Genomic DNA, 25,345 nt, shown 5'->3' with positions numbered 1-25,345 from the left:
TTTAACCGTGTGCTCTCTCTCCACGGTTCTTTTCTTTTGTTTCCGCCTCAAAATAACCTCTCAACCTCTGGCTTTCTCTGAGTCTTTTCCACTTGCTTGCTCTCTCATTTTCATCTCTTCCTCCTAGGGCATAGTGCAATTCATTTGGAGGAGGAAAACACAGCTAATGCCATCTCTCTCTACTCCCTCTCTTCTGCTCCCTTTCATATCAGTGCTGAGTCTGATTTGTTTGTGTGCGTCGTCTTTCACCCCGTGCCAGTCGACAAGGCGTGCTATTTATGTGCCTCGGCCCGTGTCTGTGAGTGAATCAGGACTTCACAGGAGCAGCCAGGAGAGAAAGATGTGCTGGTGCATTTCTAAACAGGGAGTCACAGGGAGGACTGATGTGTGTCCAGCAGCAAGACAGTCCAACCTGGCCACTATCTGCTTCTGCAATGGCCCAGTGAACAACAATAGATAACACAGGTTGTCAGCATCAACAGCAATAACTGTTGAGGCTGTAACAGAAAACAGACCCAGTCATGCACAAAGTAGTAGAGCATAAATGCACATATATGTAGATATGTACTCACACTACACACGCATCAAGAGACTTACGCACAATGACAACAGCAATGGCCACAGGACTGCTGAGCCTGTGTGCTCTGTCAAGCATGGTGAGGGGCTCATTATTATTACTGGGCTGGATACTGGAGCAGCCCCAGAGCTCAGCTTGGCAAGACCTCTCTCTGGAGACACACAAACTGGCCTCTACACGCTCACACACACATACACAGGCACGCACGCACACACACACACACAAATACACACCATACAAATGGGTAATCAAACGTCTGCCCCTGGGAAAAAAAATGCTCAAATGGTTTCCTAGCAACCAATGGTGTGTATTGGGTCCACATGAAAAATGAAAAATAAAGACACTGTGTGCGTGTCTGAGACAGAATGAAAGAATGAGGTTGAGATTAACAGTGCATATTAAAGAGAGATAGAGGGGTTTATGGGGTGAAGTACGGAGTGGTCAGAGATAAGAAGTCATGAATGGGATATGAAAAGGTAATGAAGAGAGAAAGAAAAAGGGCGCCATCAGAAGTCTGCCGATCTGATCGACAAACACAAGCATTTCCCCAGCCTCTCTACAGGGGCAGTGTTGACTGCGAGTTGATCCGCGGAGCAGGTCCACAGACAGTTAAGGTCATGGGAACGTGCTATCAAATCGCAGCTCTGAGAGAGATCATCATGGGAATAAATCAGTATCTTACACACTGTTACAAATATCTAGCAGCACTGCAGGGGAGGAGATTATGCAAGAACCAAAGCATAGGCTTTAGAAAATGGCCTAAAATGCAGTGCTGTGTATCACATCAGGTTCAAATGCAAAACACAGGGGGTTATGCTATACCAAAGACACACAATCAGGTGAGAGTAGTGGTTTGTAAAATTGCAGCAGAGCACTGTACAAAGAGGTGTAGCTGAATCTCTGGGTCTAAAGAGTTTCTTGATCATTGCTGAACATTTTAACTAAAACACAGCAAGTCCCCTTTAAAAATGATCCAACATGAAGACAGAGTTACGTTTTATTTGTTTATCTGTGTGCAAGTGTGTGAAATTCAAGGAGCAAAGCAGCGTGTAATAGTGTACGCGTGTTTCCGTAAGATACTAGTGTGTGTGATTTTGTGTGTGTGCATGTTTAGTACATCTGTCTGTAAAATTGTGTGTGTGAGGTAGTGAGAAGCATACTATCTTCACCCAGCAGCTGCCACAAAGAGGCTTCCCAAAACAAGTGCAGGGCCATGACAGAGACAGAGCGACCGCAGCCTTCTGGTGGTGTAATAGGAAATTAATTGAGACCATCAATATGGTATTAATCATTAAAGCACAGGTGCTGAGGTGGCACTTTGCTGACTGCTCTACTGTTGGCAGCACTCACACACACACACACACACACACACACACACACACACACACACACACACACACACACACACACACACACACACACACACACAGTAAAAGTTTGACCTGCTGTTTTTCAAAAATGTGTGTGTGTGGGGGGGGAGAAGTAGAGCCAAAGGAAAATGAGAAAAAGGAAAGCCTGTATGCCCAATTGAAACACACTAGGGTAGTTTTTATACACAAAAATCCAAGGTCATTCTTGCTTTGCCTTGAAAATGGCCTCCTCTGATAGCGACTAAATAGTGAGACAGACATTGAATCTGAGTGGGTATTCTGAAAGACGTTCAAATCAGAAAATGTCAGGTACATTTGGGGAAATATTCATCAACTCCCTTGGAAGCCATGTTTCTTATAACACCTAATCCTTCGTGAGGGAAAGCACAGTGAGGACTAGAGTGCCGGTGTTAATCAGCCAGAGGAGAGCCAAATTGCAGCAACTACATTAAGCCGTTAAGCACACCACGTCTCCAAATTGTTGAAGGTGTCGCACTGAGATGAATGTTTCTTCTTATGAATAATACATCATACACACAGACAAAACCAGACGCATACTTTATATATGTGAGTGCACAGGCACACAGACACAAACATACAAATGCATGAAACACTGCGTGTGTCTCTTGCTGAGACGGCGCGACAGCTGTGCAGGATGGGGGTTTGTAGTGTGGGGCAGAGCTTGACAGAGTAATGTTCCCAACATTTTCTTCGGACTAAGTGAAGTTCAGCATCAACTAGCCTCCACAGGCACTTTACAGCAAACCCTAACCGCCCCGTGTCTGTCAGTGTCAAGGTTGAGCCTATGAAATGTTTATGATTCAGGAGCAGTAGATAAGATGGAGATTGATCTGTATTGAAAGGCAAATAAGATTGCCAAAGCCCAGAGTCAGCTGAAAAGCAGGCAGAGGGAGCAAAAAGGGGAAGAAAAAGAGAGTAAGAGGAGAAAATGCATTAACACAGGTCTGGCCCTGAGAGAGCGCACAGTAATGAGTACTTCCTCTTCACATACCAAATACTGGAGGGAGAATATGGACGCACCATCATGACCAGCTGAGTGATGCTATGAGTGTGTGTGTGTGTGTGTGTGTGTTTGATCCGTTTGACTGATTGCTGCCATGATGCTTGAAACTTGCAGCTCTTGACACAATCCTTGTTTTGCTATGTGTTTGATAGGCTGGGCACACCTAACGCTGCTTTCAGGCTATTTGCTGACCAAGATTTAAAATGTAGAAAATGACTATAAGTTGTATAGGTCTGAGTCAGGAGACAAGGGAAGGCTCTGTATATATGGAGTTTCTGTGTGAAAGCATGTTAAAGAAAGTGATACATGGACATAGGTAACTAATAGCCACTGGCATTGCACACACCCTCAAAATAGGACTTCATGGCCCTGGCTCTCTTTAACACCCTGGCGTAACATATCAGGTTTGATTTACGATGTCTAACAGTGGAACAAAAGGGGAAATGATGTCATCAAACAGAACATTTTTCAAAGGCCAGAAGAATGTGTGTGCATGCATTAATATGTGCATTTGTGTGTGTGCATATGGGATGGTGGAAGGATAAGACCCTTTGATGTATCCCCCGACAGCCCTGGCCAGCTTGCAGGAGAGGAACAGAGCAGAGGCCACCAGAGAGTTGGGGCCCGAGCCCTGGGGCCTCTTCCCCCCCCCCCCTCTCAGCCTGCCTTCCCCTCCCTCCTATGATCAATACTGATTCTTAATCACTGAGGACAGTATGGTAGTCCTCTTTTTCTCTCATCTCTTCTCTCATTTTTTTCTTCTCATGGTTCCACAACCTTTGCCTCTACCATGCTAGCTAACATAAATTGCATGCATTTGTGTTGTTCTGTGTGTGTGTGTGTGTGTCTATGTACGTGTCTGTGTGTGTCCACACCTTTGCATATGTAAGGAACACACATTCTACATGTGTTTGTATGCATATTTGTGAAAGGGAGTCAGTCTGAGTCTCTGTAAATACATGAACAAGCTTATACAAGGCTGTTAAAATGTGTGCATGTGTCTGTGTACAACAAGATAAGACAATATCCTTGAAAAAGCAACACCAACATAAACCCCAGTGAATTATGAGCAGCATGCATAAACTTGAATAATAACACATCCCCTCATTTTGGTGGCTTTATCCCAGTTATCTAATTGCCTGTGTCTTCTTTTCCTTTAATAAACTAATGAATGTGGCGGGGTTGAGGCCTGGAATCATATAGGCAGCAATAAGTGGTACTGCTTTAAACTCCCAAACTGTATCAGAACAGCTGAATAATTTGTAGGAGAAATAATTACGGGGCAGAAGAGCAGGCATCAATCCTAGAACACCGACAGTGCCCTCGCTGGAAACCACCTCACCCATAAGCCAAGGCTCCATTAGGTATTGTCTGGGGCCCACAGGCTAATTTGTTTGCATCAATAATACATTCAAAGGATTTATCTAACTTGCAAATGAGTGTTCATTTACTGGTCCAAGAGGCAGGGAGGAGAGCAGGCAGCAGGAGAGAAGGTGTGAAAGGCTGAAACAGCTGGTTGGGGCTATCTGGGACACAGTTAACCCTTTGCTAGGCAGCAGGATGGTTATCCATATCTACCAGTAAGTCAGTAGTATTCAGACATGGTTGGTTCTGACATGCTTGGACAGCAGCCAATGTTTATGTAGGGCAGAGACAGGCCAAGGTGCTGGTGACCAACCCTTGGAAAGGCTTCAAAATGAAGCAGAGAGCCCCTGCACAGCCACAACTTATTACCTGCTGCACTGAATATTCTCTGATCATATGCCAGACAACAAAATGACAAAGAGGAGTGTATCTGCATGTCTCTGTTACAAGATGGGGACGTGGCATTAGTGAGACATGGTGGGCTGTCCTTGGGGGACACAGGGATCCCTTATGCCCTTTGATCTCTGTGCTATGCTGTCTCCCAGAGGTGATACCAGGACACGCAAAGCCAAAAGAAGTGGAAAAGATGAGGGTTATCAAGAGAGAGAGAGAGAGTGAGAGAGAGACAGAGACAGACAGAAAGATGGGAGAGGAGGAAGGAAGCTGGCCATGAACATATGCTGCCTCTCTGTGCCAAGCCCCACTGGCTCAGGCAACCCACGCATACGCTGTACTGCTGCTGCTGTTGCCACTCCAGCCCTCTCCAACACCAACACCATGGCACTACTTAGTCAAACAAAGCTGGAGAGACGAATCTGGAAAGAGACGGGGTCTCCCCAGTCTCAGCACTGCCAGGGTAGGGCTGCTTAGTTTGGATAACACAGCCTGATTATACACACGCACCCACCCACACACACAAACACAGACACAGACACACACACACAGACACACACAGACACACACAGACACACACACACACACACAGACACACACAGACACACACAGACACACAGACACACACACACACACACACACACACACACACACACACACACACACACACATTCAGCTGTGTGGCTAGCCACACTGACACTTCTAATGTGGACTGCCTTACAACGCTGTGGTAAGCTGTGATACAAGAGAGATTTCTATCATCTTTTTATGGGCTAGTCACTTTCACTTTGATTAATAATTGGCAGAAACTGCAAAATATCAATTTGTCCATGCCAGGCTATTCGCACTTATCATCAGTTGTTGATAGAACCAGATAAAGCAAACATGTTATAAACCCTTGACACCCTTACAATATACATTAGGATGTACAGTATTGGTATCAACTTACTGACAAGACACACATTTAATTGTTCAGTCTGCTCTAGTCTTAGTCATTACAAATCATACATTTTGGCAGACAAGAAAAGATAAATCCTGTGTGAGCTGAGGGGGCGTTGAGCAGGAAAAGTGAAAAGGAGACTGAAGAATATAGTCGATGTGGATTGCATTATATTTCTCTGTTGAAAACTTACTGTAGTACAAAGAAACTACTACAAAGGAGAAGCTGTGTGTGTGTGTGTGTTGTGCCTGCGTGAGAAAGAGAAAGTGAGACAGTGTGCAGTGTGTGTGTATGTGTCAGACAGGGACATGAGAACTGTGGTTACTGGTGCTGTGATGTTTGATGTCCTACGCACCTAAAGGCATTATTAGCACGAACAGTCTAGAAGGTTCAATTCAGTTTTCATTGCTTAAACATTTTATAAGCACCAGACTAAAAATTCACAGAAAGGTCACACACTAATATTTTTATACAATACTTAATACGATTTTTAAGTTATATCATTTATGTATGAAAGATTTTGTGTAATGAGGAGCTTACATTAACTGCTGCAGTGCGGCTAGGGGGTTTCACGAAAAATGATTCCAATAATGACTGACCATGTACTTTATTTTACCATGTTGTTAGAGGAAAGGAAGGCGGGAGGGAGGGTAGGGAGTGGAGGGAGAGTGGGATCTGAGCTTTGGAACAGTGCTGAACATGGCTTCCCACTGGGATTCAAACCAAGGGCAAAAAAAAGGGAAAAAAATGCAGGCAAACATCAACAACACTGATCCAAACTGCTCGCTACCACACACACATGTGCATACCCACCCTTACGCAAACACAAAATCATGTAATATCACATGTAATTGACCCGTACTCGAATGCAGACGCACAAACACCCTCAGACACCCAGATATATAATAGCAAATGCTTGTATGACACAGAAATCAAATTCAGGGTTCATCTTGCAATCTGAGCCTCGCAAACTCAATTCCCCTCTCACGTCTATCCGCCTCACGTTCCATGCCTTTTCTATGTGAACGAATGGGGTCAGTATCGTCACACAAACATCATCCTCTGCTCTCCCCCCCCTCCCTTTTTTCAGTGAATGGATGCTGAGCACTGGTGCATATCTACGCAGGGATGGCAAGGGCACCGAGGAGAGAAAATCAATACTATATCTCACCACTAAGCACAATCCCAACCAAAAGCAGCTGGAGTTTGCAGGTTGCTCCATAAACTGGACGGCTTCATCTGGCTGGCCGCTGTGTCGGTGGATTGCTACAGTAATGCACTACAGCACAATGGCCTAGGCCAGAGCCTGCCAGACACAGAGGTACACACACACACCCACATGCGCGCACAAAAAAACACATACACAGAGACAAACAGCGTGTTCCCAGGGGCTGGGGAATAGCAACAGCAATGAGAAAAACTCTCATGAGGCAGGAACAGGGTTGACAAACACACTCCTCCGTCACAGGCAAGGAAAAGCACCTCTGGACCATTTAGCCCACCCTTACAGTGGACTCCCACACAACTACATGTACACACACACACACGCATGCACGCGCACACACACACACACACACACACACACGGACACACAGACACATGGACACATGGACACACAGACACACACACACACACACACACACACACACGCACGCACACACACACAGGCAAACACAGAGAGGGCCCTGAAAATACCTGTTCTAAAAATAGCAGGTGGGAAGGGGGAAACGGGAATGAGGCTATTATTATTGCGCACACGTCCTGCCTGGTCCCACCAAGGAAAGGGAAGAGACTAATGATTTTCCTGGTGCAAGCAATTAAAAAACTATTTGTCACCTGCCAGGCTGCGTATGACGTTAGGGGCCTTGGCAGAGGACCACAGAGTAGCTCTACATATACATGCTGTACCCACACAAAGTGGGTTGCTCCATAGAAAGTGGTCCAGGGGCAGAAATGGCGCATAAGAAACAGGTGAAGCTAGAGGATCATAGAAAAAAAAAGGGAAAGTGAAGAAAATTGAGGTAAGAGGGGTGGAAATGGTCCTTTGGATAGGGGAACAGAGTTGGGTAAACGGCTGATTTAGCTGGACAGGTTAATACCAGGCCAGACAGCGCCTCAGACAGCACACTGCCATCACGAAGTCATGTAATATTTAGAATCCAGCCAATGAAAGTCATTCTCCTGCTGCTGGGCTTCTGGCTAAAATAGAAATGTATATTTCCCCGTCTACGCTACCTTCTCTCACCCCTAATAGCACAAGAAGAGAGAGAGAGACTCCAACTCCCTGCCATCCATATCCCTGACTCTGCCCCCCTCCCCAAGCACCCCACACGTGGCATGTTTCACGGCCTGAAATATGCAGGTTTATAAACATGTTCATTAAAACTGAATTGCTGCAATCCCTGCTGCATTTGTCTAAATGGTTTAAAGAATTTTAGGAGACCAACAAAAAAAGTAAAATCACATTTCATTGGAAACATTTTAATATAATTAAATAAATCTATGCTACAGTTTCTGCATCAGGAGGTAAACACTTTAAATACTACAGGGAGATGAGAAATAGTTTGTCAAGTCTGACTTATCTGAGGTGGTCAGTGGGGAAGTTGTGTTTTTTTTGTAGTTGAGCTCTCCCCGGTTGGGGTACAAGACATGGGGAGTTTACTCTTGGCACTCAGGCTGACTAAAACCACCCACTATTTATAATGAAAAATCATCTGATAATGCCATAGGAGCTATGGGAGACAACCTATATAATTGGGAGGGGGAAGTAAATAATATAAAGACAAGCGTAATGCCTCCTTTGCACTACACAGCCCTATCCAGATCCAGCTACAAGTATACACTCGGCTGCAGTAATTTACGAGGCAGCTCGTTAACGTTAGGTGATTTGCACTGCTCGTTTGCTCCCGCTCATCTTACCAAATGATATCATCTTCTACCTCTAATCTTCTAACTCTAATCCCCCATTCTCAAAGCACCTCCACCCCTCCCACCTCTTGTTTCCTTCCCTCCTGCCATGCCTCCTCTCCTACCCTTCGACATTTTGCTTTCTCTTGCCTCCTTCTCCCCCCTCCTCCCCTCAAGCTCTGTGTCTTCTCTGGTTTGCGTGGGTGAGTTTTCAGATGGGGGAGCAGACAGGGATAGGAGCAGAGCCGTCCCACTGAAGGGTGTGCGCGCATGTGTGTTCGATATGACATCTATCCAGATCAAAAAAGACTAAAAGAAGTCTGGTTTGACTCTGAAGGCTTTATGTGCCCTTGTAGTTACTTTTCCACTGCCCCCTACTGAGAGAGAATGAGAGCAAGCCTTAAAAAAAGAGAGATTTTTTTTTCTCAAAACTTGCAGAGGGGAGAAAGCTCAGCAATCCTGGGGAGACACAGTGGCAGAGAGAAATAAAGACAGATAGAATGGTAAGATGGGGGTTGGGGGTCAGAACAAAAGGCAGGAGAGAAAAGAAAAGAAAACGAAGGGTATAAGAGGGGAGATGCACTGATGAAAACAATGTTCATAACAGAGATTGTTATTGACAATTAGAGAAACAAATGGTATTGTTTTTATCCATACCAAAATACCTTAGGGGCTCCCACAACTTCAGCTAGTAGATTGATTCCACCACATTGGTCCAATACTTTATCTTTATCTTATATCTTTTCCACAAACAGTCCTTAGTCTCTTCATTTCTAACCCACAGAGAAATCAGCTTGTCTCAGACCAGATGCAGCTAACACCCTCAGATAGACAGATTTTCACAATGAAAATTGCCAATTATAGAAAGTGCAATCAGAGCTGTTGGTTTGTATGTTGATGAGTGGTAGCTGTTTAAAGGGGAATTGAGATCGATATCTGAATGCAGAGGGAATGACTCTGGTCCTATATTACTACAGCTTTCATACAGACTCCCCTTTACTCTTCTCCTCTATCTTTAGCACACACATTCCCCGTCTTCCCCCTTACCTCTATCCTTTCCTTCCCTGTCTCATCTTTCCCTCTATGACACGTCCAAGTGATCGTGTCGGGATGTCAACCCTCATCCACGGCTAATTGGGGCTCAGAGGAGTAATCAGGGCAGGACAAATCGGACAGTTCTGGTCATTAGCTGTGACCAGTGTTCTCTGGGAGGCTGGGAGATGCGTGCACACTTCTGCCATCATGCCTGAGCCTGCATAGTGACATGGGCAGATCGGTGTCTTGACATGAGTGGGGACACAGACTGGCACAGCACAGAAAATGCTTAGCGTGGAGCCACTGATCTTCTCTGCTTTCTGAGACATAGGCAGGAAGTTAGCACAAATAAGCTATTGTGTGACATTATGTGTAGGGACTATGCAGGGGGAGAGAGGCAGCTAAAGGCTGCTGAAGAGAAAGCTACAAAATAGGATACGAAATAGCATCAAATCAGTATCATGATTTGTTGCGAGACTCTTCAACAAGCTTGCACTGCTGGAGCAGTTTTCATCTCAATGGTTTCATTGTAAGCAAAGGACTCATATTTGTTTCTGGCTCTGGTTGGCTCTCTGTGTTCGTTTGAGCTGGCCAGTGGAAAGAAAGAGGGAATAGCGGAATAACTTGTAAAATATTGGTGTCAATAACAATCTTGGAAGTCACAAAATGTAAACATGTTGATGGCTGCTCCTTCTGAAAGCGGGGCGCATGACTCTAGAGCAAGATGAATGTCAATTTGCCTTACTGGCGGAGCCTTAACCTTTCAGGATAACTGAATTATTTAAGCACCACATACCTGTGTGGGCCTCTGTTTCTCCGTCTGGGCTCAGGCTGGTTAGGAAGCTGCATGAGTCTATGGCCACGCACGCATCTTTGGCCGAAGAGTGAAAATGGCAAGACAAATGCGGCGGGGGATTTGTGATAATTGGCCGTGCTGGTGGGCTAGGCGACGGGCCTAGAGAAAAGGTCGCAGGCACTAAGGAACAGATCAGTTTGCCAGTAAGAGAGGAGGCTCTGTGTGCCTCTGGGGTTTAGCTTAACTTCTCTCTGTTTCTTTGTGTGGGGGAGCGAGTGATTCCAGCAGGGGCCATTAATTAAGCACCAGAGTAACCTTCAATTTGTTTAGAGGTCAGAAGCCTCAGTGTCACTGTTTTGGGCAGACACTGACTTAGAGCTAACTCTCTCTGAGTGACAACAGAGCATATCAGCAGTAGTCAGACGACTAGCAGAAAAGTGATTGGGAGAGGGACATATTTGAATGTTTTTATAAATAAGCATGAGAGGGGGTTAATGTCAGTGTGACTGCACACAAGGAGGAGGGGAAGCAAAGGAGATGAGGGGAGCCACAGGGACATGGCTCACACCCCGACATGCTCGTGAAGCAGCTGTTCTCCTCATGGCATAGAGAGAGGAGGCCTGCCAGCAGCAGCATGCTGCTGCGAGCACTATGGTCTCCCACCATAGCGCAGAAACAGAACGGCAAACCCTGCTTCACACACACACACACACATACACACTAAAGCAAGGATATGCACACACTAAAAGATATGCAGACACACACTCACACAGCATATACTGCCACCCTCTCCTGCCAGTCCACTGTTGAGGTTTTGAGTTGAACAGTCAGGTAGTGGAGTCAAATTCATATGCTATAAATCTGATCTCATACTCTGTAGAGGTGCATTTCCATTTGATACAAACAACAGCCTGCATAGCTAAAGGCAATTATATTTCTACTGCCTCCATTTGCCCTGAGGTTGTAGACAGCCAGTCAAAACCTCCCCAGGTTTTCCTGCCTCTCTACCCTCTCAGTGAAATCAACAGAATGGTGCCTGGGCTCATCCATGATTTATCTCAGTGAAATATTCATTATGTAGCCTTGCATAGTCTGGACGTATCTGATGTGAATCTGGACCTGACAGCTCTGCTCCGTCATCACACATCACCTGAGCCACTCTGAATCCGGCACCTGTCTCCCAGTGCTCAACACAGAGGCAACTAAACTGATCCGAATGAATAGAGGACTCTGGTAGATATGAAGAATCCATCTGTCTGCCTTTAGCCTGCAGGCATGTCCGCTCTGGGTCTGTAGCTCCTGCATCCTGCTTGCACACCGACCTATGACGGATCACCGCAGCAAAGAAGGTACTCAACTTTTCCCATTCAATTAGCTAGAGAGAGAGAGAGAAAGAGGCCTCTGCCCAGACTGGTGACGTGGTAGCGTGAGGCATGATGAGTACCTGTGTTGGGAACTTGCACATGATCTGCTGACAGCATTGGCCAGGTGTATTGATCTTCGGAGATTGGTGAGCTTGTTATGAGAGGTGAATAGCGTGGAAGTGCAAAGGTGCTGGGTGATTTCTGATAAATCAACCCAGTCAAAAAAAAAAAAAGACAAAGCCTCTGATGTGATGAACAGTTAGAAAGGTTAGAACAAGGTAAGTTTCAGGACCACGGATAGCACCATTGACAGCAGAGCCTACACCGCTCAAGGTCCTCTTCAATCACGGAGCTGTCACAGTGATAACTGTGATAACAGGCAGAGTTATCACTCTGCCTGTCCAATTAAGTAACATTTGAATTATTCCACAAATTAATATTGCTGGAATACTGTCTAATAGTGGTGGAATGATCACACGGACAACAGTGACAACTCATTTTCCTGCATAACACTAATTCAAGTGGTTCCAAAGTCATTACACTCTGAAGGACTAATGTAATAAGAAAAATGTAACTGCAGTGAATGGTGATATTAATAATGTATTCATGTGAGACAGAGACTAGAGCATAGTGGCCTAAGCTGAGGAAGGTAAGAGGGAGAAAGTGATAGCTGTGAAGAAACAAGGTCGTCAGCATTCCCTCCTGCCTTACTAGTCATTTCATTATCTCATCCTTCTCTCCTCCTCTTTAAAGTAGGAAAAGCGGGAGAGGCTATTGACCCCTCTCTGTGTTCGTGGCAGGCAGCAGGACAAATGAAGTTTCCCCTCAGACCCCCTCCGTATTAATATCATAATTATCCCCACCTCTGTGCCCCTGCAGGCCAGAGCAAACTCCACTGTCTGATTTGATGGAGAGGCACAAGCAGGGAATTACATTCGATTAGCACTAAACAAGAGAAGGGGACACGGAGCGATAGAATCAATCAGTGCCACCAGGACAGGCGAGATCCTCTGTGTGTGCATGTGTCTGGAAAGTCTGTGTAGTACTAAACTCATGAAAGTATGCCTTTAAGAATCTGGTTATGCACTCTCAAGCTGTAACTGACAACATTTAAAGAGTGCATACATACTGTTATGATGTTTATGATGTCTTGGGGACTTGTGTGGTTTTTGTTGGCAGCGTTGGAAATATAGCATAGACACAGAGCCCCATTTTCTTAACAAAACCACTCAAATGGGAACGTTTTTTTGAGTGACAAACCACACAGTCCGCTCTGGGCAGCTCTCTGTCTCAGCAGCAATTTGGATTCATTGTTTGCAACCCAAGATAACTGCAGTGGTACTTTTCTTCAGTCTCAGCCATTTGCAGGGAAGGGCTAGACATTTTAAAGTGGTCTAATGCCATAGAGAGGTGGAGGTAGTGTGGAGGGGATGAGCAGATTGAGGGTGAGAGGTGAAAAGAACAAAAGAAAATGAATGGAGTGAGAGAGGACCCCCCTCGCAGGTCTTCATTCCTGTCCCCTGTCTCATTACCCAGGCTTTGACTCAATAAAGAGTGGATAAAGAGTGGATAAAGAGGCACACACCCACAGGCTAACCCCCTCCCTAAAACACCTTTCACCAACTTCACTCTGTCTGTCTTTCTCACCTCTCGCTTTCTTGCACTGTCACACACGTACCCAAAAATACACACATATACACACTGTCCCCTTTCTCCCTGCTTTTTTTTTTTCTTCAAATCTTTAAATCAATCTTTCTCTCCTGCTCTCCCTCTTTTAGTGTTTTTTTTTTTAGCCCAACTTTTTAAAAGTTGTGTCCATCTCACTTGCTCTCTCATTCACAGTCTGTCTCTACCCCCTCTGTCCTCTGTGTTCCCTCCTGTCGGTGCTGTGTAATAGGAGTTATTTTCATCCCTGTCTCTCCGTGGCTGTGGCCGCTGGATGGCTGAATATTTACATTTTTCACTCACTGGTGACCTTTCCCTGTTGCCGCTCTGGGAGCTCCAGTCTCCTTGCTGCTCTGCTGTTGACAGACTACTGCCTGCAAATCTCATATGGACACAGGAAATGGTACACAGGGAATCAGGGACACAGTTCAGAGACTGGAGAAAGGTGGAAAAAGAGAAAATGAGAGAAACTGTTGTAACCGGGGGTTGACTGTCAGCTGTCTGACTGAAAATGGCTTGAAAAGACAGGTGCTGAAGGTCTGTCTGCATCTGCAGAGATATGGACTGAAGTCGTGTAATCTTTTACCTCTGGTGTCATCTTGATTGTGCTTTCCTGTCAGCACAGATGGTCTGTAATAAACTGTTTGAAAAGAGATGTAAATCTGGGGTTCCGGGCATGCTCAGTGCCAAAAAAAAAAACTTGTAAATAAATGTTTTTTTTGGGCGGCAGAAGGTACTTTTTTTGAATGAGTGGATATGTTAGCTGCACACAAGGGCCTCATGAGTCATGTAAGGAAATCTGCTGAGCTGTGTGAGAGAAGAAGGCATGAGGGCCAAGGATTCTCTAACCAGTTGTTCTTAGCTGATGCTCTGCAGTAACAGGAAAGAAAAGTTGAGTCAGTAAACTCCTCAAAGTTTCATGAGTGTTTATGTGTGTGTATCCTGAAAGTGGCACAGAGAGGGGCTGGAAATGAAGGCTGTAGTTTTAAAAAGCAAGTAACCCCGTGTCACCTCATCTCTCTGTGTTATTTGCTCTCTGTCCATGTGCACACATGATTCTGAATGTCTGCATGTGTCCTTGTGTTACTCTGTATGTGTCAAGTGCAGCTTTGGCCTTACTCTCCCTGGAGCTGTGGCTATATTTCATGCCCCAGCTTTGCTCCTTTAGGCCTGAATTTGACTTAAAACTAAGGGTTTACATTAAGATTTTGCTCAGAACAATAACTACATATTCTAAGTTGAAAGAGTTGTCGGTTGCTGCAAATGTTTCCCCTCCCCTTATTGGCTGTACAGAGATCCTGCGAGACAAAATCCACAGTCCTCCTTCTGTGCTAAAATGCAATTTGAAATTCAGCTGAAGCCAATATCGGGATTCAGCAGTCTGAATTAGTCAAATCAAGTGGGTGCCTTCCAACTGTACAGACTTGAATTAAATGTGTCTTACTATCTCTACACTGCAGCTCAGGGAGGAAACACTACGAAAAAACATAGAGGGAATTTTATGCCAAAAAGACTGTAACTGTGGAAGACGGCGGAATGACTGAAGTTTGGAACATATTTTTCATTTAACAAGCTCTGTGGATTTGTTCACCATCACTTATACTGAAATTGTGTTAAAAGGAGACCTTTTCTTGGCCATGTATGGATAAGAGGAATGATTACAGCAGTCAGTAAATATTTCAATGTGCATATGGGAATGTCATTTTGTATTAAGATAGACTTGAAGATAATGTGAATCCAGCCTTTATATGAGCTCAAAATACCACAAAATAACTCCAGAAAATCAACACAATATTTCCCTGACAGTTTGCAACTGGAGGCAGATTAAAGGTAACATGAAGCCTCACAAAAAAGTACAAGAGCTTCCTCTGATCATTCCTCACTATATTGTATCTTGTGTTATATCCAGAATCAGAATGATATATTCCATAATTCACTGTTTTGCTTGCTTTCATTACTTAGACTTTTTAATAATATACTGTATATTTGGAACATATATTTAAGTGAAATAACCTAAAAGGCTTTGATAATTGAGCTCAGAAGAGACAGGAAAAGACACGCTTTTTGTCTGCTAGTGTTATTACGGCCACACACAGAGCCAACAGACAGAGCAAGAGAGAAATAAACAGTTGTTGTTTGAAAGCTTTTGTTTGCTGTGGAAACACTAATTATTTTCATTAGTATTTGAGTATTGTTGAGGCCAGTTTTTCCCTTTTTTCTTTTCCTAACCAGTCTGCTCTCCTCTTTAGCTATCAGACATTGTCAGGGAGGTTTGGTTACACTACAAATGAATCTGTCTTCTGGGTCTGTTCAGCACAGCACTGATGTTGTGACTTGACAATTCTCATCTTCAGAAAATACAGCTTAGAGAAATTGAACTAGCAGCTAGCCAAAACGCATTTATCCCAAAGAGGGTTTTTCTCCACACATTTTAAGCGAGCACATATGTAAGACACAGAACTACAAATAGATAAATAGACAGGCAGATACATAGACAAAAATAGCAGCAGCTCCACACAACCTTATTCTATGTGTGTGTGCTTTATGCCCCTGTGTGTGTGAATGGTGAATGGTGTACGTATCAGGCACCTTCCAACAATAATGGCTGCCATGCTAAACGAGAATGATGAGATGTATTGGGGCGGTGATCAAAGGACTACTATTTACAACCACTCTCAGCCTGTGGACTTGACGACCCACTGTAAGCACACTATACTGTACAGGGAACGTCTTCCATCATGCTTTTACTGCCCATCACTGCAGCTGTTAGACAGGGGAGATGGCAAAGCTTTTAGCAGGCTGAGATACCGTCCCCGTGCTGGACGGCGTGTATGGGCAATGCCATCAGGAAAGAGAGTGACTGGGAAAGATAAGGGAAATGGAGGCTGGGGAGAGAAAAGAGAAGAGAGAGATGGAGGTGGCAGGGGGATAGGTTGATGTCTGCCTGCCGGCTGTCAAAGGAAAATGCTTCGGTTAAATGGAAACTGATATCATGCAACTCATTCAAGTTCTTGTGGGTAGGCTGGGAGAGTTTGTGAAACTAAAGTGTGATGAACTGTAGAAGAGGAGAAGAGGAATTCTTACCTGGAGAAGCCAGTAGCACCTGCGGTGGAAGGTGGGGATGATGGAGGAGTGTACGTAGCAGCCATACAAACACTGGAAGGAAGTGAGAAATAGGGACAAAAGAAAGGACATTACACTTTAGTAAAGTACAAACAATAGGCTGACCGCTCTGCTGACCATGACAGCTGTAACCTTTGAACCCCTGACCTCCACAGTCTTTACGATAACTCCCACATGGACCCGCTGGCAGATGGTCAAGCTATTGTTCTTGGAAACAAAGCCTGAAGGAGAAAGTGGATGGGGTTACCTGGTGAACACCTCAGCACTGTCCCAGCATCATCACATGACTCTGTCCTTCCTTTCCTTCCCTCTCTTCCACTCCTATCCTGTCCTGCTTGGAGAGAGCCCCTGACAGAATGATTCAGGTGCTCCTTACTCCACCCCCCCCCCATCACCCCTCAGGGCACCCCGGCACATAACTAAAGCACAGTGTTATTAATATCCTTATCGTAAACAGATAATACTGTGCCTGGGGGCTCGTTACCGTCGAGAGAGCTAGGCAGGGCTGATAACGCCTCCCGGTATCGGGCATAGGGGCCAGGAGACATTTTTCACCAGCCAGCAGCAGAGTCAGAAAAGAAACCATGCAACGAGGAACGGGAGCAAGGCAGCACTTATCCTCCCCTCGTCCTCTCTCCTCCTCGGTCCCTCTCTGGGAGACCCACAGCCCCGGCTCCCAGGTGACCCAGACGGATAGCTAGCCTGTTTTTGCTTGTTTACAGCAACAACAAGCGTCTACAGAACTCTCTCCCCCAACCCTCAATAGCTATGGAATAGGCTGTGATTTTGTGAGATACAATATTTGTGAAAGGTGAGGGATGCTCTTAAGACAGGAAGCCTCTTACAGGAATAAATCAAACAAGCAGGTCTAGAGGGTTGAGCTTCTCTACAATCCACGTTGGTATTACTGTTTGTTTAGAAATCAGGAGAAATCACAGCTGGGGTGATACATAAACTGTTAGTCAGACATGCACACACTGTGTATACTGACACAGCTTCATTATTCAGCAGTTGTGCGTTCAATAAGTTAAGGCAGGTTTCCTTGGGAACTGTAGATGTGAATGGGTAGGCGATAGGGAAGGGGGCAGGAGTGAGAGAAGGGAAGGGGAAGGGAGGGTGGTGGGGACGGTGGGCTAAATTGCTTCGAGGACCATGTGATAAATAGGTGCCTTGAAGTGTGTTATGTGCTCGTCTTGTTTAACTAAAACCTAGTTAAAAAGAGCAGGGCCTGCAGAGGAAGTCAGCCTGTATAAACACTCATTTGCCAACATCAAACTGTCTGATTAATTATACAAGACTACCACTGCACAGCTACACACACTGGGCACATGGCGAGAGACATTCTACATAGCTAAAAAAAAACAAACACATCACACAGATGCACAAACATGTGTGCGCGGCTGTGCGTATCCAACACATTCACACACACAGAAATCCTGTGACCAGCTCACAAACAACAAAAGTCACATCCGCCTCGACCGTTTCTCCAGGTGTTCCATTGTTCCACTCACATCTATTGTGAACAGATTTCAATACTACCGAACTCGTGTGAGAGTTTGAGATAGTAAAGGCATGCAGACTTCCTCCTGTTCTTATTTTTTGCTGTACTCTCATCCATTACAGCTGTCTGAAATAGGATGTATGCCTCCTCCCACTCCCATAGCTCTGCCATCCATTACTCCACGCTGGCAACAGACAGACACTTCCTCCCACTCCCACAGTGCATTGAACATCACATTACTACAGTCAACCACAACTGCTAGCAGCTCACACATTTCTGCTGCACAGTTTTGTAAGTATTTATGTCATAAACTGTACTTTGTGCTCTTCTCAGGGATTATGCAGTTGTGATGCAATATGGTACATTGGTTTATAAGGCATTAAACTGTTTATACATTTCACGACAATCATGTGTTGCAATACTTTTGTGAAAGGTGCTTACAAACAGAAATGCTAACATTCTGTCTGTTCAATTTTTGACTTCAAATTTAAACACCAACACAGGTACAACCGTAACTACGCATTCATTTTCACTGCAAACAGAATATAGCAGACTTTTTTGATGTTGCTTATGTGCTAAATAAACTTGCTCTCTTGTTAATTCTGATTACGGAGTGTTTATTGATATATCATGGTTAATACTGCTCTAGCCTGAAGCGCTTGGCCCACTGAGAGTGAGCTATGGTGTGGCTGTGTGCAGTTGGATGAGGCTGTGGCATGCTCCTCAGGATTGACAGGTGGGCCAATGCAACAGGCCTCTGTGACTAGGGCGACTGGGGAGTGAATAAATTAGCCCCCAGGCTGCTTTCCTCTCCCTCTGTTTACTCCATTTCTCAACCACACAAAGCAGCGTGCCAGACAAACAAGCAGCTTAAAGCATAACACAACTGTTGCACCTGTCAGTGCCGATATACAGTAGGCATCAAACACATTTGCACACGCACGTAAGCTTGTTCTCCCTAACCCTCCCACCACACATATACGAACACACACACATAAATGCATACACACCCCCACACACACAAGAATTAGACAATGGCTTCTTAAGCACAAAACTACACCCACTCATAAACACAGAAATATTCACAGAAGCACAGACACACACTGTTACACTCATGCACACACCCATATGCACACATACACAAGCAATCACACTAGACCAAGATAGACAGGCCAGCCAAGACACTTTTGAGAGCACAAGCACGCCCACATACACAAAGCTCATCATACTCGAGCGCTTATCAGTAATTCAAGACGCATATCAGTTACTGGTGTTTCTGCTGCTCTCTGCATGCTGAGCGTCTGGGTGACAAAATGACAGCAGCAGAACCATTATTTGCTGTCTTTGGGCTGTGACAGATGACAGCACATCACAGGGCAAGCAATTAAACCATAATTATACACACATACACACATATCCTCTCATAAAAAGTGCAGTTTCCCACTGTGTAATTTTGAAGAGCTTCTGCACATTAACACAAGAGCAGTGAAACAAATACATAGGGGTGCGCACACACACACACACACACACACACACACACACACACACACACACACACACACACACACACACACACACACACACACACACACACACACACACACACACACACACACACGTGAATGTATTATTGGTTTACTGTTGTGTTGGGGGTCCAAATGAAAACAATAGAACAATGATACACAGCAGTTTATAGAAGTATTCACAAGCAGCATGTCCATAATGTATTCATGCGCTGTCACTGCAGACAGCAGGAAAAAAGAGTTACAGCGACGTGTGTCCTCCAAAGTCAGACACTGATGCAGCAAATTCATTTGGTGTTGTCACTCAAGCAAGCGGCCAAGGCAATGAAACTCTGCCTTGGCCCAATGAGAGGGTATTACTGCCTGGCCTGAACACGCCCCCCTTGGGGTGTAAAAGCGGTCCTGAGTGTTGCAGGATCACAGTTCACACAGGGCAAGCGGGGCAGACATCCCAGTGATAAACAGTTTGGCCTGAATAGAGCCTTCAGATATAAAGGCAGGGCCACCACCGGTTACCTGTCCTGCCTCCGGAGGCTGTCGCTGCCCCTGGCCTGCTTGTTACCCTGGCAACACCTCACTTACATTCATCCATCATGGCTGACAGGTGTCAGGCACAGCTAGAGATGGGTTAGCAAAATGCAAAGTCTGCGGAGGGAAAACTGGCACAGGTTGTAGAGAGACTGAGAGAAAGGGGAAACTCTCTCATTAGACCATAATGATGTGTGAAGACAGTCCTAATCAGAGCGTGGCACCTTATTTATGTTGGCAATTTGCTGTTTTCCTGCAGTGATGCAAACGTCTTTCTGTCACATTTGTCTGTCTATTGGATTGTCAGTTCAGCTGGGACAAACACACAGAAATAAGTGTGGACAACATCCCTGGCATTTTGTTAAAAACTCTTTCGTCGTGCTATTTTAAAATTACACTCCTCCTGTTCAGCTCCCGGTTTCCATCCATCATCCATCATATAATTCAGCCAACTTTTCCCAGTGTAGTTTTACCATTGACTCATGCATGGCTTGTGTGTCCTCTAATGTTTCCTTCACCACAATTCGTTCATACATATAATCATCACTGTGGATATGAAGAATCTACAGTCAGATCCCACATAAATTGTTCAGATCTTGCTGTATTGAGTAACTTGCTTCACACTATTATACAGCTGTTGACATGGACATCCACCTGGTAAAATCACTTCTGGCTCACTGTTTCATTAGAGGGAATGTATCATTGTGTGTACTTCGGTGTGTGTGTGCATGTTTGCATATGTCTGTTCACATGGATGCCTCGGGCAGGTGATTCAGCCTGGGGCGCAGCAGCATAAATAGAGCTCATGCAGCAGCCAATCAGGCAGTACTATCAAACCCCATCCGTGGAGGGAACGCAAAATCCATACTCAATAGAGATTCATGGACCATGCAAGATTCAAGCTACCCTGGCCATTGACAGCATCCATGATGACTATTGATCAATCAACGATTTCTGGCTCTATACAAGCGTGATTAGATGACTTATGGCTGAAAAGTGCCACTTCCAGTTTGGAGGATGAGCTCATTTTCGACTGATACCGTAATGCTCTGCATTTCACCTGCTGTCTTTACAGTCAGCTGCTCTGCTCTGCTGTCTTCCAATCGTTCAGCGGGAATCAAATTATCTGTAGTGTCTGGTTGGGTGGCACCATGCCCAGAATGCCAATAACATACAGTATCTCTCTTGCATTTTGGATTCAGAGAGAAATGCACAGCTCCTGTATGTTACCGGCACAATGACTGCAGCTTTTATCTCAGCTACTGCTTTCTCTATTAAGATTCTTCTCCTTCTTTATACCCCCTTAAATAAGCCACTACTTGTAAAGTTGTAACAGTATCATTCTTCAGTGCATCTGAAGACTTATGCAACGGTTGATGAGACATTATACATAATAAATCAAAAGAGGCTTAGATTTATCTCCCCGGTCCTCTCTGTTGGACCAGCTGCAGCCTCTAAATCAGTCAAAACTGAGCGGGCTACAAAATGAATTGGCAGGCTGCATCCGAGCTGAAGGAGAAAATGAAAAACAAACCAAAATTCCTCAACAAAGCAAAACAAATGATGCTCTGGAAAAATGCATGTGTTATGGAAATGACCAGCTCTAAAAATAGCATACTCATTGTGAAATAAACACAAACAGTTGATAAACAGGCCCTGAAGAAGAGAATTAATTAGCCACGCTGGACGCGTAAACACAGCTATACATCAAGTTCAAGAGGAAAACAATAACAGGGCTGAGGCAGTTAGGGAGAAATCCCTGCCATACCGAGAGTCCTGACTCTCTCTGGCCTCATTCCTGACGCTAAGGAAGACAAGAACAAATTCACGACAAATGGGAGGAAAGACATTTTAGGGAGGAGAACTGTGGTGATGAAGTTGGGTATACGAGTCATATATTGGGCAGAGGGAGAAATGAGGGTGGAATGAGAAACAGAGGACAGAGAAGAAGAATGGAGACAGAAAGATAGAAGAGGGGAAGTGGGGTTTACAGCCACACTTTTGCATGTGCCAGAGGAAGCTAATGCACACGCCCATGCACGTCTGTCTCCCTGACTGAAGACACGGTGTCTGTTGATGCTAATGCTAGCCAGCTGGGCTCACGGCCAAAGGCATTAAGTGGAATCGAATTCCACCAAACTAGCTTTAATCAGCAGGTTTTTAAGGTTAGAATTACTCTCCCTCTCCTCCAGCCCACTGGCCAAGGTTAAAGCAGACACAGGCAGGGGCTGGGCTCAGCTAATGGGATGGAAGGGTGGCATGGGGCCTACGGCATGCCACCATGCACCAACACAAACACTAACACACAAGCGTGCAAACACACATGGGCACAAACACAGCTACGCACTTTAGTGTATGCCAAGTCACACCTGTGTATAATAATAATGCACATACACCTACAAGAGGAGAAATACAGTTTTACCTGTGTGTGACTGTGCATTATTAACATTATCTTTATCAATGACATCATGATGATAAAGCTTTGCAAAGAAAAACAATCTGTAGGAGACTAATGCTTCCATATTTGTGTGTTTACTGTATATTACATGTATAGGCTTGCCTTTAGTTTATCAATTTCTTGACATCACAAGCTGTAAATAGCCACTGTAGATGGATGCAGACCGTAAGTGTAAATGTATAGCCTTAGAGACTATCTTTGTCGGAATAGACAAATCAAACTGCTTATTCATGCATCCAATAATATTTCAGTTATCTGGATCCTGTGACAAATGGGGACAGAGTATACATAAACACACCAAATAAACAGACCTTGACCAGTTTTCTGTTACTGTAGCTTCATCTGTTCTGAATGTAACATTGCATAAAGGCCTTTTCAGTGAAAGTAATCCTAACAAGAATGTTGAAAACCTTAACACAAAAAGAGAGGTGAAATGGTTGGATGAATGAATATATCAGGCTTTTTTTGTACTGTTTTGTAAAGAGCCTGTAGAGGCCTTGCCTTGACCTCAGCCTACAACAGCAGTCAACACATTGATGCCTGTCAACAAAGGAAAGCTCAGTAAACCTTGCAGCGCGTCTGACAGCTTCTCAAAAGTCAAACTGTGTTTCTATAGTACCCACACTATGAGCACAGGCCTAAACAGCAATGGTAGCAAACGTTCTCTTTCCACTTTTCACTCAAGCTTTCATTTCTATTATCTTTCTCTTCTCCTCAACTAACTTTGCTCGACACATACAGTAAGAAAGTCACACAGCCTTACTTTTGGAGATGTTCTACAGATTAAATCGGCCCACGCCCTTTTTTTTTTTTTTTTTAAACACAGGCTGTCTTGCAAAGTTGTGTTTGAACTCGCTGCATCTTGCAAAGCAAAATAGCTTCAGTTAATCGTCTATATGAAGAGATCGGCATATTGTATAAGTGAGAGGGATGACAAGTTTCAAATGGATGTTAAGTACATGTGTGACAGGTACAATGGCAAACCAGTCATTATCTCTAGGCACCACTTCCTTATCACCTAACCTTTGAGCTGACCTCTAGATTTCCCGTCTAGAACGGACGTGTAAAAAATGTCTTGCGGCAAAAGGAGTAATGGGCATCTGTTTGCATTTCGAGAATGGGGCTATCAACCACAACGGACACTTCATTCCATTTAAAAGATGAAGTAACGGATACAGCAGCCAGCTTATCGTGGCACAGCTTAAAAACATGGGGTCAGAGGTCAGGTCTTAGCTGTCAATCTTGGTGGGTCGGAAACCGCTGAGTCTAAGAGGACTTTCCCGTCCCACTTAGTCAGACCCAAATGCATGTGCTGGAGAATGGCCAAAGGGATATCAACACAGAAAATAGATATGAATTAATCTTTCCTGAGGATGGGAACAGAAGTGGAGGAGGAGCAGGTACAGATGTAGCTACAGTATGTACTAGGCAAGCAGTAAAAAAATCCCTGAACAAAAAAAAGGATCTGGCTTTACTTTTTTTCAGATTTTGTCTAAAGCTGGGTTTCTATCCGTTCCTCAAGGCATGCCTCATATTTAAAATGTAATAATTAATTAATAAAAGCATTATATGGTGAGACTGCTGCTGCTTAATAAACATAGATGGCATTGTTTGAGACTGTGTGACCGTCCATTAACCTTCCCTTGTGTTAGCTGAGGTAAGGATAAAAGTGCCACTGTGTGGAAAAGGGGAGCATGTCCTCTGCATTAATGAGAGCAAACCGTCCAGCCCACTGTTTCCCCCTAAAACACACACACACACACACACACACACACATACACACACATGGCGGAGACCTGCTGAAGATGACATCACGGGCTCAGCCTCCCTGCCGTGGGTTATGCCAGGCAGACATGGTGCCTAATTGTAAGAGAGAGCTCAGATTTGTAATGCTCCACAGTTCTGTTAGGGCTGATTAGCGGAGGCTCACGGCTTCTCCCCCTGCCGTGATCTATAGGCACTCCAAATTTCCAATATCTCCGGTGTGAGCAAGGAAGAGCCGAGAGAGACTGTAAATCATGACAAGACCTACTGAGCGGAGGAGAGAAAAAAGAATGGATGGATGGAAAGGGAGAGAGAGAGGGAGCGATAAGAGAGACATTCAGCTTGTATGGAAACATGAAGGGGGGGAGGAATTGAGAAAATGACTCAGGGAACGAGGTGATGGGAAAGGGAGTAGTGCATATATAGAGGAGAGAGGAGCACACATCTGGGAGACGACAGAGTTGGGGATGAGAGAGGAGAGGAGAGGAGAGGAGAGGAGAGGAGAGAGGAGAGGAGAGGAGAGGAGAGGAGAGAGGAGAGGAGAGGAGATATGATTACCAAGGAAACAGCAAGAAAAAATTCCCGCCGGGGAGAAAGAGACAGAGAGTGTGGAGCAGACAAAGAGGAGAAAGAGCATGGGGGGAAGAAAGGGAGTGGGAGGACAGAGAGACACAGAGAGAGAGACAGAGAGAGGAGAGGATAGAATGAATGCTAACAGGGAGCCCAAACCCAGTACTGAGGCTTTATCCTTCACAGGCGGAGGAGCAACAATCGCAAACACATTTTCTCTCGCCCTGGCCCTAAGAGAGATAAAAAAGCAATTTGTATTCTATTCCTATTCAGCGTCGCTTGGCCTGTTTCTCTGCCTGCATATTTGTAAACACAGCTTTGTCAGAGCAGCTTAATCTTCCCAACACAAACACAGACTACAGGAAGGAGGGGCGAGAAAGGGTGAGAAGGGGTGAGGACCGAAGAGCGGTGATGGGGGGAAAGGAGGCTAAAGGACGAGCGA

The 25,345-nt window shown here is 44.8% G+C and overlaps 1 protein-coding gene across 1 annotated transcript in view; it reads right to left on the bottom strand.

The window, feature by feature from the left end:
- camta1a (calmodulin binding transcription activator 1a) overlaps window positions 1-25,345 on the bottom strand; it is a 266,071-nt gene that overhangs the window by 36,951 nt on the left and 203,775 nt on the right. The window contains exon 6 of the mRNA XM_070839521.1: window positions 16,521-16,592. Within this exon, the coding sequence (XP_070695622.1) occupies window positions 16,521-16,592 (72 nt within the window). The remainder of the gene's footprint in view (window positions 1-16,520; window positions 16,593-25,345) is intronic.

The sequence above is a fragment of the Pempheris klunzingeri genome, chromosome 11 (assembly GCF_042242105.1).
Source record: "Pempheris klunzingeri isolate RE-2024b chromosome 11, fPemKlu1.hap1, whole genome shotgun sequence".
Taxonomy (NCBI): domain Eukaryota; kingdom Metazoa; phylum Chordata; class Actinopteri; order Acropomatiformes; family Pempheridae; genus Pempheris; species Pempheris klunzingeri.
Note: the sequence above shows the minus strand (reverse complement) of the source record. Positions and strands in the feature narration are given on the sequence as shown.